The sequence below is a fragment of the Astyanax mexicanus genome, chromosome 1 (assembly GCF_023375975.1).
Source record: "Astyanax mexicanus isolate ESR-SI-001 chromosome 1, AstMex3_surface, whole genome shotgun sequence".
NCBI classification, from domain to species: Eukaryota; Metazoa; Chordata; class Actinopteri; order Characiformes; family Acestrorhamphidae; genus Astyanax; species Astyanax mexicanus.
Window position 1 is genome coordinate 102,363,329 of NC_064408.1, and position 12,798 is coordinate 102,376,126.

The 12,798-nt window shown below is 38.9% G+C and overlaps 1 protein-coding gene across 1 annotated transcript in view; it reads right to left on the reverse strand.

Moving 5' to 3' along the window:
- Positions 1–10,816: 10,816 nt before the first annotated feature.
- hs6st1b (heparan sulfate 6-O-sulfotransferase 1b) overlaps positions 10,817–12,798 on the reverse strand; it is a 129,276-nt gene continuing 127,294 nt past the window's right edge. The window contains exon 2 of the mRNA XM_022681059.2: positions 10,817–11,835. Coding sequence (XP_022536780.2) covers positions 11,133–11,835 — 703 coding nt within the window. The 3' untranslated portion in view covers positions 10,817–11,132. The remainder of the gene's footprint in view (positions 11,836–12,798) is intronic.

Genomic DNA, 12,798 nt, shown 5'->3' on the forward strand with positions numbered 1-12,798 from the left:
AGTGTGCCTTATAGTGCGAAGAAAATGGTATTTGTCCTGATTATTTTTTTAATGATAACATGACATTGGTATTAGCCAAATCAAATTTACATTACTAAATAAGTTGGCAAGTTTCATTGCAGTTGCCCAAAAACAGTCAGAGCTAAATTCAATTTCTTAGCCTTGTAGCTCCATCACAAAACTAAAAAAAAGCTCATTTCTGGCACTAAACATCTTGGCTAACTGAGAAAAGTGAAGCTGTGAGTTTTCAAGCTCTTTATATAACAAACTCAGGAAAGCACAATAAACCGATTGTCTTTGTTAGAGCGTAAACTAAGCTAAGGAGAAAAGCGTGAAACAGTCTCCCCTGTCGACAAGCTGCCTCCTCCCCCGAGGCCGTATCCAGGCAGCTGCAGGTCTATGGCAGCGTGGTAACTAAGGGAGACTCCGGGGAGGAAGATCCCGCTCTTTACGCTGGACTCTGGGGGCAGAGAGATGGAGTTCTGGAAGGGAAAGCTCCATTTGGTCCTCCTGAGACTTCCACTCCACAGCTGCGGGTCTCCGGCTCTGTGTGCTGTTGTGGACCGTTAAAGCGTACATGAGCATGTTAGAGTCAGACAGTTTTGATGAGGTGAACAGTGGCTTCCATGTTTGTGTCCGGAGTAGAATATGGGAAGCAGTTTTAGCCTAAACAACACCAGCAATAGTCTTAACTCATTATTTTCTGAATCATCTCTCTAATGCAGCTTTGACTAGTAGATACTCTCATTTTAAAACTCACCTATGACAATTTTATGAATAATAATTGCAGATCTATAATGCAACATCTTTATTTCTGACAAGTAATATTACAAGGATGACCTTTAATGTCAGTTTAAATAGTTATATGTTACCATTGATTTACATCAATTTTCACTTTTTTTCATAACACTCCAGTTACAGATATCTTGAATTATTTTATACACTAGAATAAATTGTAAGTACACCCCTCACATTATATATATTATATTGCATACTTTTTAAGACACTTTAATACAATGTAAAGTAGTCAGTGTACAGCTGGTATAACAGTGTACATTTGCCATGCCCTCAAAATAACTCAAATCACACAGCCATTAATGTTTAAACCACTGGGAACAGAAGTGAGAACACCATTAAGAGAAAATGGCCAAATTGTGGCCAATTAGCCATTTTCCCTCCATGGTGTCATGTGACTCATTAGTGAGACAAGTGTGAATGGGGAACAGGTGTGTTTAGTCTGGTGTTTTTGCTCTCACACTCATACTGGTCACTGAAAGTTGGCACCTCATGGCAAAACACTCTCTGAGGATCTGGAAAACAAAAAACTTGTTGCTCTCAAACACAAGGTCTCTAACATCACCCAGCTTTGTGATTTCGTCATGGAGGAGTGGAAAAGGATTCCAGCCTTGGCACTGGCAACCTGAGAGCTCTAGTGAACTCATTCCCAAAACAGTTAAGGGAGTATATTTGTATATAAGGTATATAAGGTGCATTTCAGACCTCAATATATTTTAGATATCTACAATATGACTTCTGACTAGGAGTTAATATTACTGATATCTAAAACAAGAGTTTTACTAGTCTGACTTACAGTTAAAAATATTCAGAATTACAACAGTAATTTCTGGTAATTATCAGTAAACAATCGGTAATTAATGTCTACCAGTAAAAAAGATGTGTAACTGCAGTTGTAACAAGAAAAAGTCATGTAAATCACTAATAATATATGACTAGTAAAAAGTATTTTAGAATATATTGCTCTGGTAATATGACTATATTTTCAGAATGTTTGTACAGATCTGTACAGCTGATATTATTACTAATACAAACAGATAACTGGTAAAATGGGATAAAATACTCATATTTCTGGTGTCATTTTAGGCTTAATCAGCTTGCCATAGTCAAACACCTGAGAGATGAAGAAAGCACACTCAACAGGAAGTGATTAGTTCATCCACAGAGCACTGCACGGCACACACACAACATATGCACACACACAGCAACATAATTAACACTCAGGAGAGGAACACTGATTAACAGCAGTGGAAACTGCATGCTCTAGGACACACCCAGTCAGTGCATAGCCCTACTGTAAACTGTCAAAAAGGTATAGAATTTTGCAGTGGAAAAAATACTGTAATGAGAAAAATGTTAGATTCATGTTAGACAACCCAGAATGAAAGCTAGTATAAAAAACATTACATATACAGCTCTGGAAAAAAAAAAAAAAAGATCACTTCAGTTTCTGAATCAGTTTCTCTGATTTTGCTATTTATAGGTATATGCTTGAGTAAAATGAAAATTGTTGTTTTATTCTAAACTACAGACAATATTTCTCCCAAATTCCAAATATAAATATTGTCATTTAGAGCATTTATTTACAGAAAATGAGAAATGACTGAAATAACAAAAAAGATGCAGAGCTTTCAGACCCTTAAATAATTCAAAGAAAACAAGTTCACATTCATAAAGTTTTAAGAGTTCAGAAATCAATATGTGGTGGAATAACCCTGGTTTTTAATCACAGTTTTTATGCATCTTGGCATGTTCTCCTCCACCAGTCTTATATACTGCTTTTGGATAACTTGCCACTACTAGTGAAAGTCAAGTAGTTCAGTTTGGTAATCATCCATCTTCCTCTTGATTATATTCCAGAGGTTTTCAATTTGGTAAAATTAAAGAAACTCATCATTTTAAAGTTTAAATTTTTTTTTTGCCAGAGATGTATGTACTGAAATTCAATTCATTATGCAACAACAGTGTTAAAATTACATAGAAAAAATAACATTTGTACTTATAAACTTTCTGATTCAGAGGATGTTTGGGGGAAAGAAATATTGGTAAATTTTGAAAATTCTATTAATTCATTTGATATATAAATACTTACAGGTTTTATCAGGGATAATATGCATGTCAATGATTGCATTAGAAGACTGCAGTAGTTTCATTATAGTCTAAATTCAGTATCCTTCAGCTATTGTCAATGTACATAAATAAGCCTGTAACTGGAACTAGGGGAGTTAGTGTAAAAGTGTCTTAAAATAAGAGCCAAAATACCAAAAGAACAAGACTTTTCAATATTTTTTTTGCTGTTAAAATACAACATAACTAGTAAATATATGTCTCTCTTAGAAATAGGCTGCTTTAAATAAGGGCAATTAAAGAAGCCTAATCTGTAACTCTCCACCACTCATCATTAGGGGTGTCACGATTCTCTAAATCCTTGATTCGATTTCATTTTCGATTTGAGGGTCACGATTCGATTCGATTCTCGATTTTCTTGTTTTTTTTTCTTGTTATTATTTTATGCCTCATAAAATTTAAATAATATATTTTTTATTATTATTATTATTATTATTATTATTATTATTATTATTATTATTATTCTTATACATATTATAAATATTATTATTATTATTATTTATTAAGATATATATGGTAATGCCATCTAGTGACTTTTTTTGGTAGCAACAGTGTGCACTATTAAAACAAGCAGTTTATCAGAGCTGTGTGTGGATGGCTGGTGAAACTGCTCATTACATGAAGCTGCAGTTCTTCATCCAACCACTAGCAGCAGCAGCACAAGCCCCGCTCTCTTCACTCAGTCACTACTTCAGTACAGCCCAGCCACGGGCTACAGAGCTCAGCCAGTCCGTTTTTACTGTTTCTGTAAACAAATAAAGGTTTTAACCCCACTAACCGGATAATACAGCTCACTACAGTTCATCTTTCAGCCCAAGCAGCTAACAGCAGCAGGTTAGAACAGCCGACACGGAGGCACTGCTCGGATTACATTATAAACAGGTCAGTTAGCGCGCTGCTAACCTCAGGATGTTTATAACTACGGAGTTTAGTGGACACACCACGGCCGCCAGGTAAGTCTTTTAAAGGCTACTGAAGACTATTAAAGGCTATTAGAGTGTAACCCCTGGCTCCCAGGGGTTACAAGAGGTTATTGAAAGCATTATTGGGGGGCAGAAATCAGTACAGGCTGGTTAGATAAGTGATGTGGGTATTGTCTTATAAATATTTACACATAACTTATATCTCTCCTGAAAAGCTTTTATTTTAGTCAGAAACACGCTTGTGTTTACTTTATCTGAGAGAAAGATGTTTTTTTAATTCAATGGAAAGCAACAGGTGTAGTCAATTATAAGTTTAAGATTTTTAATCCACCTCACTGTGATCTATAGTCAGTGTTCTCAAGTCACACTGACACACGCATTTCAGCGAGTTCACACGCTCTCACCTGCGCGCACCCACCCCTCCGTTAGATACAGATACAAAACCTGCGCGCCCAACCCCCGCCCCCCCTCCCCCGTTGGACAGATAAAAACAGTGATCACACTCCCGCCGACTGCGCTCATGCAGTGGCTATCTCTATTTAAATGAATAGGATGCGCTGTGTTGGTGCCGCGCCATTTGCGTAGCGCGCTGCGCTATTTGCGTAGCGCGCGCGGGAGGGATCGTCGATCCTCTTTTTGACTCCGATACTCGAGATCGTGACCTCATTTCGATTCGATTTCGATAAAATATCGAGATCGTGACACCCCTACTCATCATCATACTGTGTATTTCATACTGAAGGCAGCAGGAGTCTTCAGTCTGGAACTGCAGAGGTTGGGCTCCACCGCTGTGAAGGTGAGGCTGAGGTTCAGTCGTTTATGTGAAATGAGCTCCTGCTGTAGAGAACAGGAAAATGACAAGGAGCGCAATATCCAGAGTTCTGAATGTGGCCGGATGAGTGATTTGTAATATGACCTGCAGCTCCAGGAGAACTTTACCCAGGGCTTCTGCGCAGTCAGTGCCATCTGTCTGTGTCTATCCAGGCATCTCTAACTCAACGCCTCCTCTCTGTTTCATCACACTTCCCCTTCTCACCATTCCTTTTTTCCAAAACAGGAACGCTTGCTTGATCCCAGCGCTCCGGAACATTTGCTGCTGGGTAATGAATAAACTTGTCTAAGAGGCTGGGAAATCTTCGGTGATGCAACACACAGAAGCCTCACAATGACTCTGACTCTGACCCAGCAATAGATTTAAAGTATTTAGCAGACGCCTTTATTCAGAGCGACTTACAGCAGTGCTTCGTTGTTACTTCAAAATATCCAGAGCTAGTTTGTAGACTAGGATCAACAGATACACCAAGCTTGATCATGTTTAGAACCCAAGGAGGATTTTTATTATTATTATTATTATTTTTTAGGAACTCTTTGAAAAGTTGAGTTTTCAGTCTGCGTTTAAAGACCGCAAGTGACTCTGTTCTGTGCTGTTCTGACACCCAGTGGAAGTTGGTCCACCACCATGGTGCTAGCACAGAGAAGAGTTGGGATGTTCGTTTCCCGTACTGGAAACTCTAAAAGCTCTTAGTAAAGATCTGGTTTTGACCATCAGTGCCATCAAGTAGGAAGAAGCTGGTCCGTTATTGGCTTTGTAGGCCACTGTCAGGGTTTTGAATTTGATGCGGGCGGCAACAGGAAGCCAATGGAGAAAACGCAACAAAGGAGTCACATGACTGAACTTCAGAAGATTGAAGACGAGTCGTGCTGCAGCATTCTGAACTAGTTGCAGGGTTCTGGTGGCTCGCAGTGGAAGACCAGCCATTAGAGAGTTGCAGTAGTCAAGTCTTGAGATAAGAGACAAGAGAGAGACTGCACAAGCACCTGATTGGCTTCCTGAGAGAGAAACAGTTGAAGTGTTATACAGGATAAATCTGCATGAGCAATAGTTAAGAGGTTATATAAACATCAAAGAAATAATCACAAATCATTATTATGATTCATATTATTGTTCTCCAATGTCATTCTCCAATGGGACAACACTGTATAAACTGACTATGAATTGTTAACTTAGGGAGTGGGCTTGGAAATACCAACACCTGTGTAAGTTGTGAGGCGCTACCTTGTGAGTGCAATCACTGGCCAGTGTGCATTAAAGAACTGGAATAAGGTGTAACAGTAAGTGTAGCAGATGGAGAAGACGGACATCTCATTTCTTTAGTTGTGTATCACATGTCCTGGAAATACATAATTGGAGGCATTACCAACCACAGTAGACAGCTCAGTGCAGCCTGTGATAATGAAGGTGACTGGTAGCATTTGGCTAGAATTGTCTGTCAGTGGTTTTAAATCATCTTCCACCCGCAATCAAACTAGAAAGTCAAAGTACCACCTAAAAGTACCACCACAGGAACATATGCAAGTACACTAGCAGTGAACAATATGGACAAAAAAAATGCAATGTGTAATCACGCTGATGGACATGATGATATCAATGTGAAATACAATAAATTAATGCATATATGCATTGAAATGTAGTTCAGGACATTTGGGGAATGTTATGGTTTATCAGACAGTGACAGTATGACCTTACACACACATATACTAGTGCTTTAAAAAAAAAAATTGAGTATCATTGAAAAGTGACTTTATTTCAGTAATTCAGTTCAAAATGTGAAACTCATATATTATATAGATGTATTACACACAGAGTGATCTATTTTAAGTGTTTATTTTATTGTTGATGATTATGGTTTACAGCCAATAAAATCAAAAGCCAGTATCTTAGAAATTTAGAATATTATGTTAGTAGAGGGAAGCATAAAGTGCTGAAAGATTTTCTGGGAAAACCTTTATTTTTTAACAGTTAGAATAGATTTAGTGAGGTCAGAATGTTGGATGTTCTCCACCTCACCTTATCCCAAACTCATCCCAGTTGTATCATATGGAGCATCATCATTCCAGAAAGTCCCACAGTTCCACTGCTTCAAGCTCAATGCTGGGGTCTTTAAAAGAAATATTATTTAATCACATGTGATGTAAATTAAATATACTGTAGTTCAGTGGTGTGCAGTGAGGCCATTCTAACCCTTCAGAGACGAGGTGACAATAAGTGCATGTAAATAAAAATGAAATAAAATAAAAAGAAAACAGCAACCAAAGCATTAGTCTGTGTTTTCAGTTGCTATAAGACTCTTATCTGACTGACAGGGGTACTAACCAATCAAAACTGCTTTTTTAAAATGGCTTCTGCTCACGTGTCTGTCTGGACCCTTCTCCTGATTTTGAGTCTATAATGAGTCTGTAAGCAAAGTCATAGGACAGTATAACCAATCAGATTCATGGTTTTCACTCGGGGGCGGGGCCATTGCTGTGTAACCCCTTCTCATTGCTACGCATTGATTAGTCGTTAAACAGCGTGGATGCTGGCTTAGTTCAGTAGTTAGCGAACTATCATGGAATTGCGGCTGCAAATGAGACAGATATTGTGTCACATCATATTAAAAAGCCCTTTTAAAGGCTGTTCTTCAATGTGAAACTAATTCACAATAATAGGCCGCCTGACTGGTACGTTTTTGTGTGTACTTAATGTTTTGTACGGTTTGCAGAAGGTTTACCCATTATATTCACTGCACGCCACTGCTGTAGTTTATCTAATACAATGGTATTACAGCTACAAAGAAACTTTTTCACATATTTTGGCTTAATTAATGAAACACCATTTAGCATGAGCAGACACACAAGAACAATCACCCCATGATAAAAAAAAACAACAACAAAAAAACTAAATGAGTGATCTCCATCAAAGAAAAAAATAAAATGAAGACGATTAAAAACATCTTTGTTTATAATGTGTCAGCAGTTGTTTTCTTCACTGCCAAACATCAAATACTGTTGTAAGAATTGACTCGAGGCTGTTTATTAAAAAAAAAAAAATCCTCTTTATTGGTAACTTTAAGATCAAATTGGCATGAATAACAGAAATACTCATACAATACAGCAATACACAATATGGGTGGAAAACAAAGAGGAGACGAGTAAAATGCCTCAAATTAATTCATACAACTACACAACTGTACATCCCACACTCACACACACACGCTACATTTCTGCACTCTCTTATTATCTCCGGGTAAGTACGGTTCCACCGATGATTGATGCAGACCTGTCAATCTTAAACACACACACACGCACACACACCTCTTCACAGGAGCAATTGCTGCAGTAAATTGCCTTAGTGTTATCGAGTTTGATTTTTGTGGAAGATGAGAGGGGCTCTAGTGTATGATCTTCTCACAGGTTCAGTCATGTCTCGACACGTCTAACACACTTTCAATTCGCACCTTCTGAAAGTTCTCACCAACACACACACTCATCAACAAGCCTCGTTAAAAGTGACCCGAGCGACCCTGAGCGGGCAGAAGGGTGCAGCTCTTCAGAAAACTGCGAAAAAGTAATGCTGTGTTCCATTTAATGCAGAGGTCTGAACTATTTGTTCTTAATTTTTAAAAAACAGTTTCCTGAAATCTTTGAAGTTTAACACAACTGGTTTGATGTTATCGTGGTTTGCATTGTAGTAGGTGATGAGCATTGCTTGCAACCTTGGTTGATGACAAATGCACTGTATTGTACACTGTTTTGCTCATCAAAACACAGTGGGAACAGTGAGATCCATAGATAGAGGTTGGACAGTACTGTGTGTTCAACTGATTAAATAAGACAAATAAGTGTAGAAGTGCTAAAAAAACATATAATACTGCTGCTTTTACTGCTGTTAATGTGCAGGACAGCCATCTTGGATTTTAAACTCGGGGTTGAGGAAGTTTTCAAGCAGGAAATCAGAGTTGTGGGGAAATCCCAGCTGAAATTTCTTTATTGGATTTAAAAATTCAGTCATCCGAGTTCAAATGGAACACAGCATAAGAGCAGGTTTGTGTTAGAATATTCTTTATCATCCAAAAATCCAAACGTTTCGTCTTGACACTCATAGACGCACAAGCCCCTTCCAATCAGGTAGAAGAGAAAAAGAAAATACATATTCTGTTTAAACTGATTAAAATAGTTACATATTTTACCAACATTCTGACATCCATATTTATGACTTAACATTTTTATTAACCCATACTTTTCACTGTCACAGATTGAAAGAATAAATGTCATATGCATTTTGAAGTATGAACAAATTTTTGCTATAACTCTCTATAACTCGTTATATGGCGTTATTGCAGTTGTAAAAATGTAATGCACTGCTGCAAGAAAACAAAAAAAGTGGGGAAAAAAAAATATCTGACTTTTTTTCTTTTCTACTTGCTGGGAATGGGCTTCTATTTCTTACACAATTCCATATATCATAGTACCAGTTAAAAGTTTGGACACACATGATTGAAAAAGTTACCCCCAATTTAATCCAATGGCTTATGCTTGTGACATTTGTTTGTAACACAAATAGTAACGGTTCAGTGATTATTTTTCAAATGGAGAAAATATCATTGTCTCAGCAAGTATGGGATTCTGCCAAGTCTGGTAAAGCCTCCCAGTTGGCTCCTCATGAAGGTGCTTGAGAGAATGCCAAGAGTGTGAAAAAATAATCATGACAGTTTTCTATAAGAAGGTGTGTCCAAACTGACTTTTGAATCACAATTAAAAATGAGGGAATAAAAAACATATATATATATATATATATATATATATATATATATATATATATATATATATATATATAATATATATATATATATATATATATATGTATATATTAAAAGTTATATATATATATATATATATATATATATATATTAAAATATATATATGTTGGGATTTTGATAAGCATGTGAAAACTGCGGCCAGCTGTATCTGATTCGACCATGACACTGGCAATCATTCCTCCATCAGCACAGCACATCTCTCCATGAACGTCTCCAATAAAACGTCAAGGAAAACGTCAGACTCAAGGGGGCCAAGCATCTCACGCACACAATACGCTCTATGGCGGAATAAAAAAACAAATGGGGGGAAAAAAATGTGGGTTTTATATATTAAGATATATATATCTCTCTAAAAACATACTCCGTCACAGCGTCTGTTAGTTTATCTGGTGCGGAAAATTCCAGTCGCTCTCTGCACTTCACATCAGTTAAAAAAAATAAAATCAAAGACAACTGAAGATTTATACATGAGATATAAAAAATTCGGAATATCGCTGATATTTGAAGGACTTTGCTGAAACAATCCATTCAGTGATTTTTTTTTTTCCGTCTCATACAAAACTAGGCTTTAAAGCGATGCATCGCACCTCGGCAAAGTAACACTCAAGTGGCCGAGTGAGGGAACGTTTTTGAAAGTTTGTGTCTGTTGTGTTTGGAGGGTGTGTGAAAGTGGGTTAGCCATTAGTCATTGGACAATTTGAGGAAAATATTTGAGGAAAATAAAAGGCTTGCAGGTTTAAATCCCAAACTTATAGTCATCATCAGTCATCATCATCCATGTTTGCTTGCTAGACTGTTTCCAACTGAATAGCAAGCTGGTATTACATACGGGACGAGAGAGACTACGAGTCCATGACGATCTCTCGTCATCTCTCGATGAGATGAAGTTGCAATAACTCTGCACACACTCTTCCGTACAGTCACTCTCTTTGAGGAAAAAAAGGCTTGCAAAGTGGACCCCCCTAGACCTTCAGTCTCCTCTCTGACCCTATTCCCTGGCTACTCTGCTTCCAACTTTAAAAATAAGCTGGCATTCCCTACGGGGGAAAGAGAGGCAGCCAATAATGGTCCTCGATCTTTCGATGGGAGGAAGCAGAGATGGCTCCGACAGTAATTTTCTTCTCAATCATTCTGTGAAGAAGAAAAAGGTCTCAGAAGTGTGTAACCTTTTACTCCTGGCTTCCTTGAATCGATTGCATTCTCCAGCAAGTCTGGTTCAAACTTAGGAACAAGCTGGTACTCCTTAAGGGGGAAGAGAATGAGAGCGTCCATAATGATCCTCTATCCTAAGAGGTTAGGTGAAGGCAAGATGGCCCCACCCACCATCTTCCCTTCCCTTCTTTCTTACTCTTCTTGAATGACAAAAAGGCTTGCAGGTAAGTATCCTTGAATTGGTCACAACTTGAAAGGACTTGCAAGTGAACACCCTATACCTGTAGTCTCTGACTGACCGTATTTTCCAGCTTGTCCGGTTCCAACTTAGATATAAGCTGGTTTTCCTTGAGGGAAGAAAGAGAGAAGGATTGAGAGAGAAAGAGAGGGTCTGTAATGACCCAATCTCTCCCTATGCGAGCAAACTCTTTCCACCATAATCCTCTGAATCCTCTCTCTTCCTCTGCTTTCCCCATTTGAAGAGACCTTTGCTGGGCTACCATCCACTAACGATCTGGTTCATGTAGTCCTCGGTTGGCAGACGTGCCGTCCCCTCGCCCCCCTCGTCCCGGGAAGCTCCATGCGGGGCAGACCTTCCACGAAGCAGCAGCATCCTCTGCTCGCGGCGCTCCAGCATGTGCTTGTACATGTAGCGCTGCTGGAAGAGGTCCTTGGCGTAGTCGTAGAGGCGCATGTCCAACTCGTTCAGCTCCTCAATGCGGCGGATGGTACCTTCTTCGAGGTCCACCCCGGCCGCACGAGTACTATTGTACTGCACAAAGGGCCGGATAAAACGCAGCCGGAAGGTGCGCTCAAACAGGTACTGCGTCTTACGCTGGAACTCGGTCAAGCCGAAGAAGGCCATGTCGCGCAGGTTCTTCTTGGCCGACTCCAGCAAGATCTGAGCGCGCTTTTTCTCAGGCAGCGTGGACATGTTGTAGCAGCCCACCAGGCTCAGATCGGCCAGCATGCGCACCTGCCGGTTGTTGGCCAGGTTGTACGGGCAGTCCATAAACTGCTGCAGTGTGCAGCCTGACCAGTCTGAGCCCTCGTAGCAGGAGGGCAGCTCCTGGGGCGTGGGCGTGCGCCCGTCGCACATGTGCAGCGACGTCTTCCACGTGGCGCCGCGCTGCACGTGCCGCCACTCGCTCAGGTACCGTGACACAGGGTCCCTCAGCAGGGTGATGTAATAGAACTTTCTGCAGGGAAAAAAGAGATAGAAAGAGAGAGAGACTTTGGGTTAAAAAAAGGAAAATTCTTATGTATCTTTTGTCCTATTTAATTAACCTAGATTGAGTTAGATAGATAGCGCTCTGGTCTTTTAGGTCACAGATACAGTATTTGGAGATTCCCAGCCTAATTAATACATCGAAAAAGTACACATAATGTAAATGTAAGAGACATAAGAAGAAGACATAACCTGAATAAAATAAGAGATTATTCTGCTCTTGTTGAAGAAACTGTCTTTAATATCCAGGGAAGGATTTAGATTATATTTTGGAACATTGCTGTACGGATTTGATTGCATTTAGCACCACGAACATTGGTGACACCTGGTCATTTAAATGTTTTATCTAAAATCAGCTTTTTTTTTTGGAGTAACTGTTTCTACTTTCCAAATAAGTCTTTCTATTAAAATTTGGAACATTGCTGTAAGGATTTGATTGCATTTAGCAACAAGAGTCTTAGTGACACCTGCTTATTCATCCATGTTTTAACCAAAATCAAGGGATTAAAAAAGGAAAAAAAAAAGAGTTTATCTGTTCTTGTTGGAGAAACTGTCTTTAATATACAGGTAAGGCTTTATATTACATTTTGGAACATTGCTGTAAGGATTTGATTGCAGTTAGCAACATGAGTGTTAGTGACGCTTTCTCATTCATCTATGTTTCAGCCTAAATCAAGGGTAGTAGAAAAAAAAAAGTTCCTACTGTCCAAGGAAGGCTTGCTACCAGATTAAGGAGCATTGCTGTGATAATTTGATTGCATTCACTGACAAGTGTTGGTGAGGTCAGGATGTTGGACGTCACCACCCTCATTCAAACTCATCCCAAACTTCTAATCTCTTACACACACTATATACAACAAGGGTTTCCACTATTAGGAAGAAGAACCATTTGTAGAACCCTCTTTTAAGAGTGCATTTTAGAAGTATTAAAAAA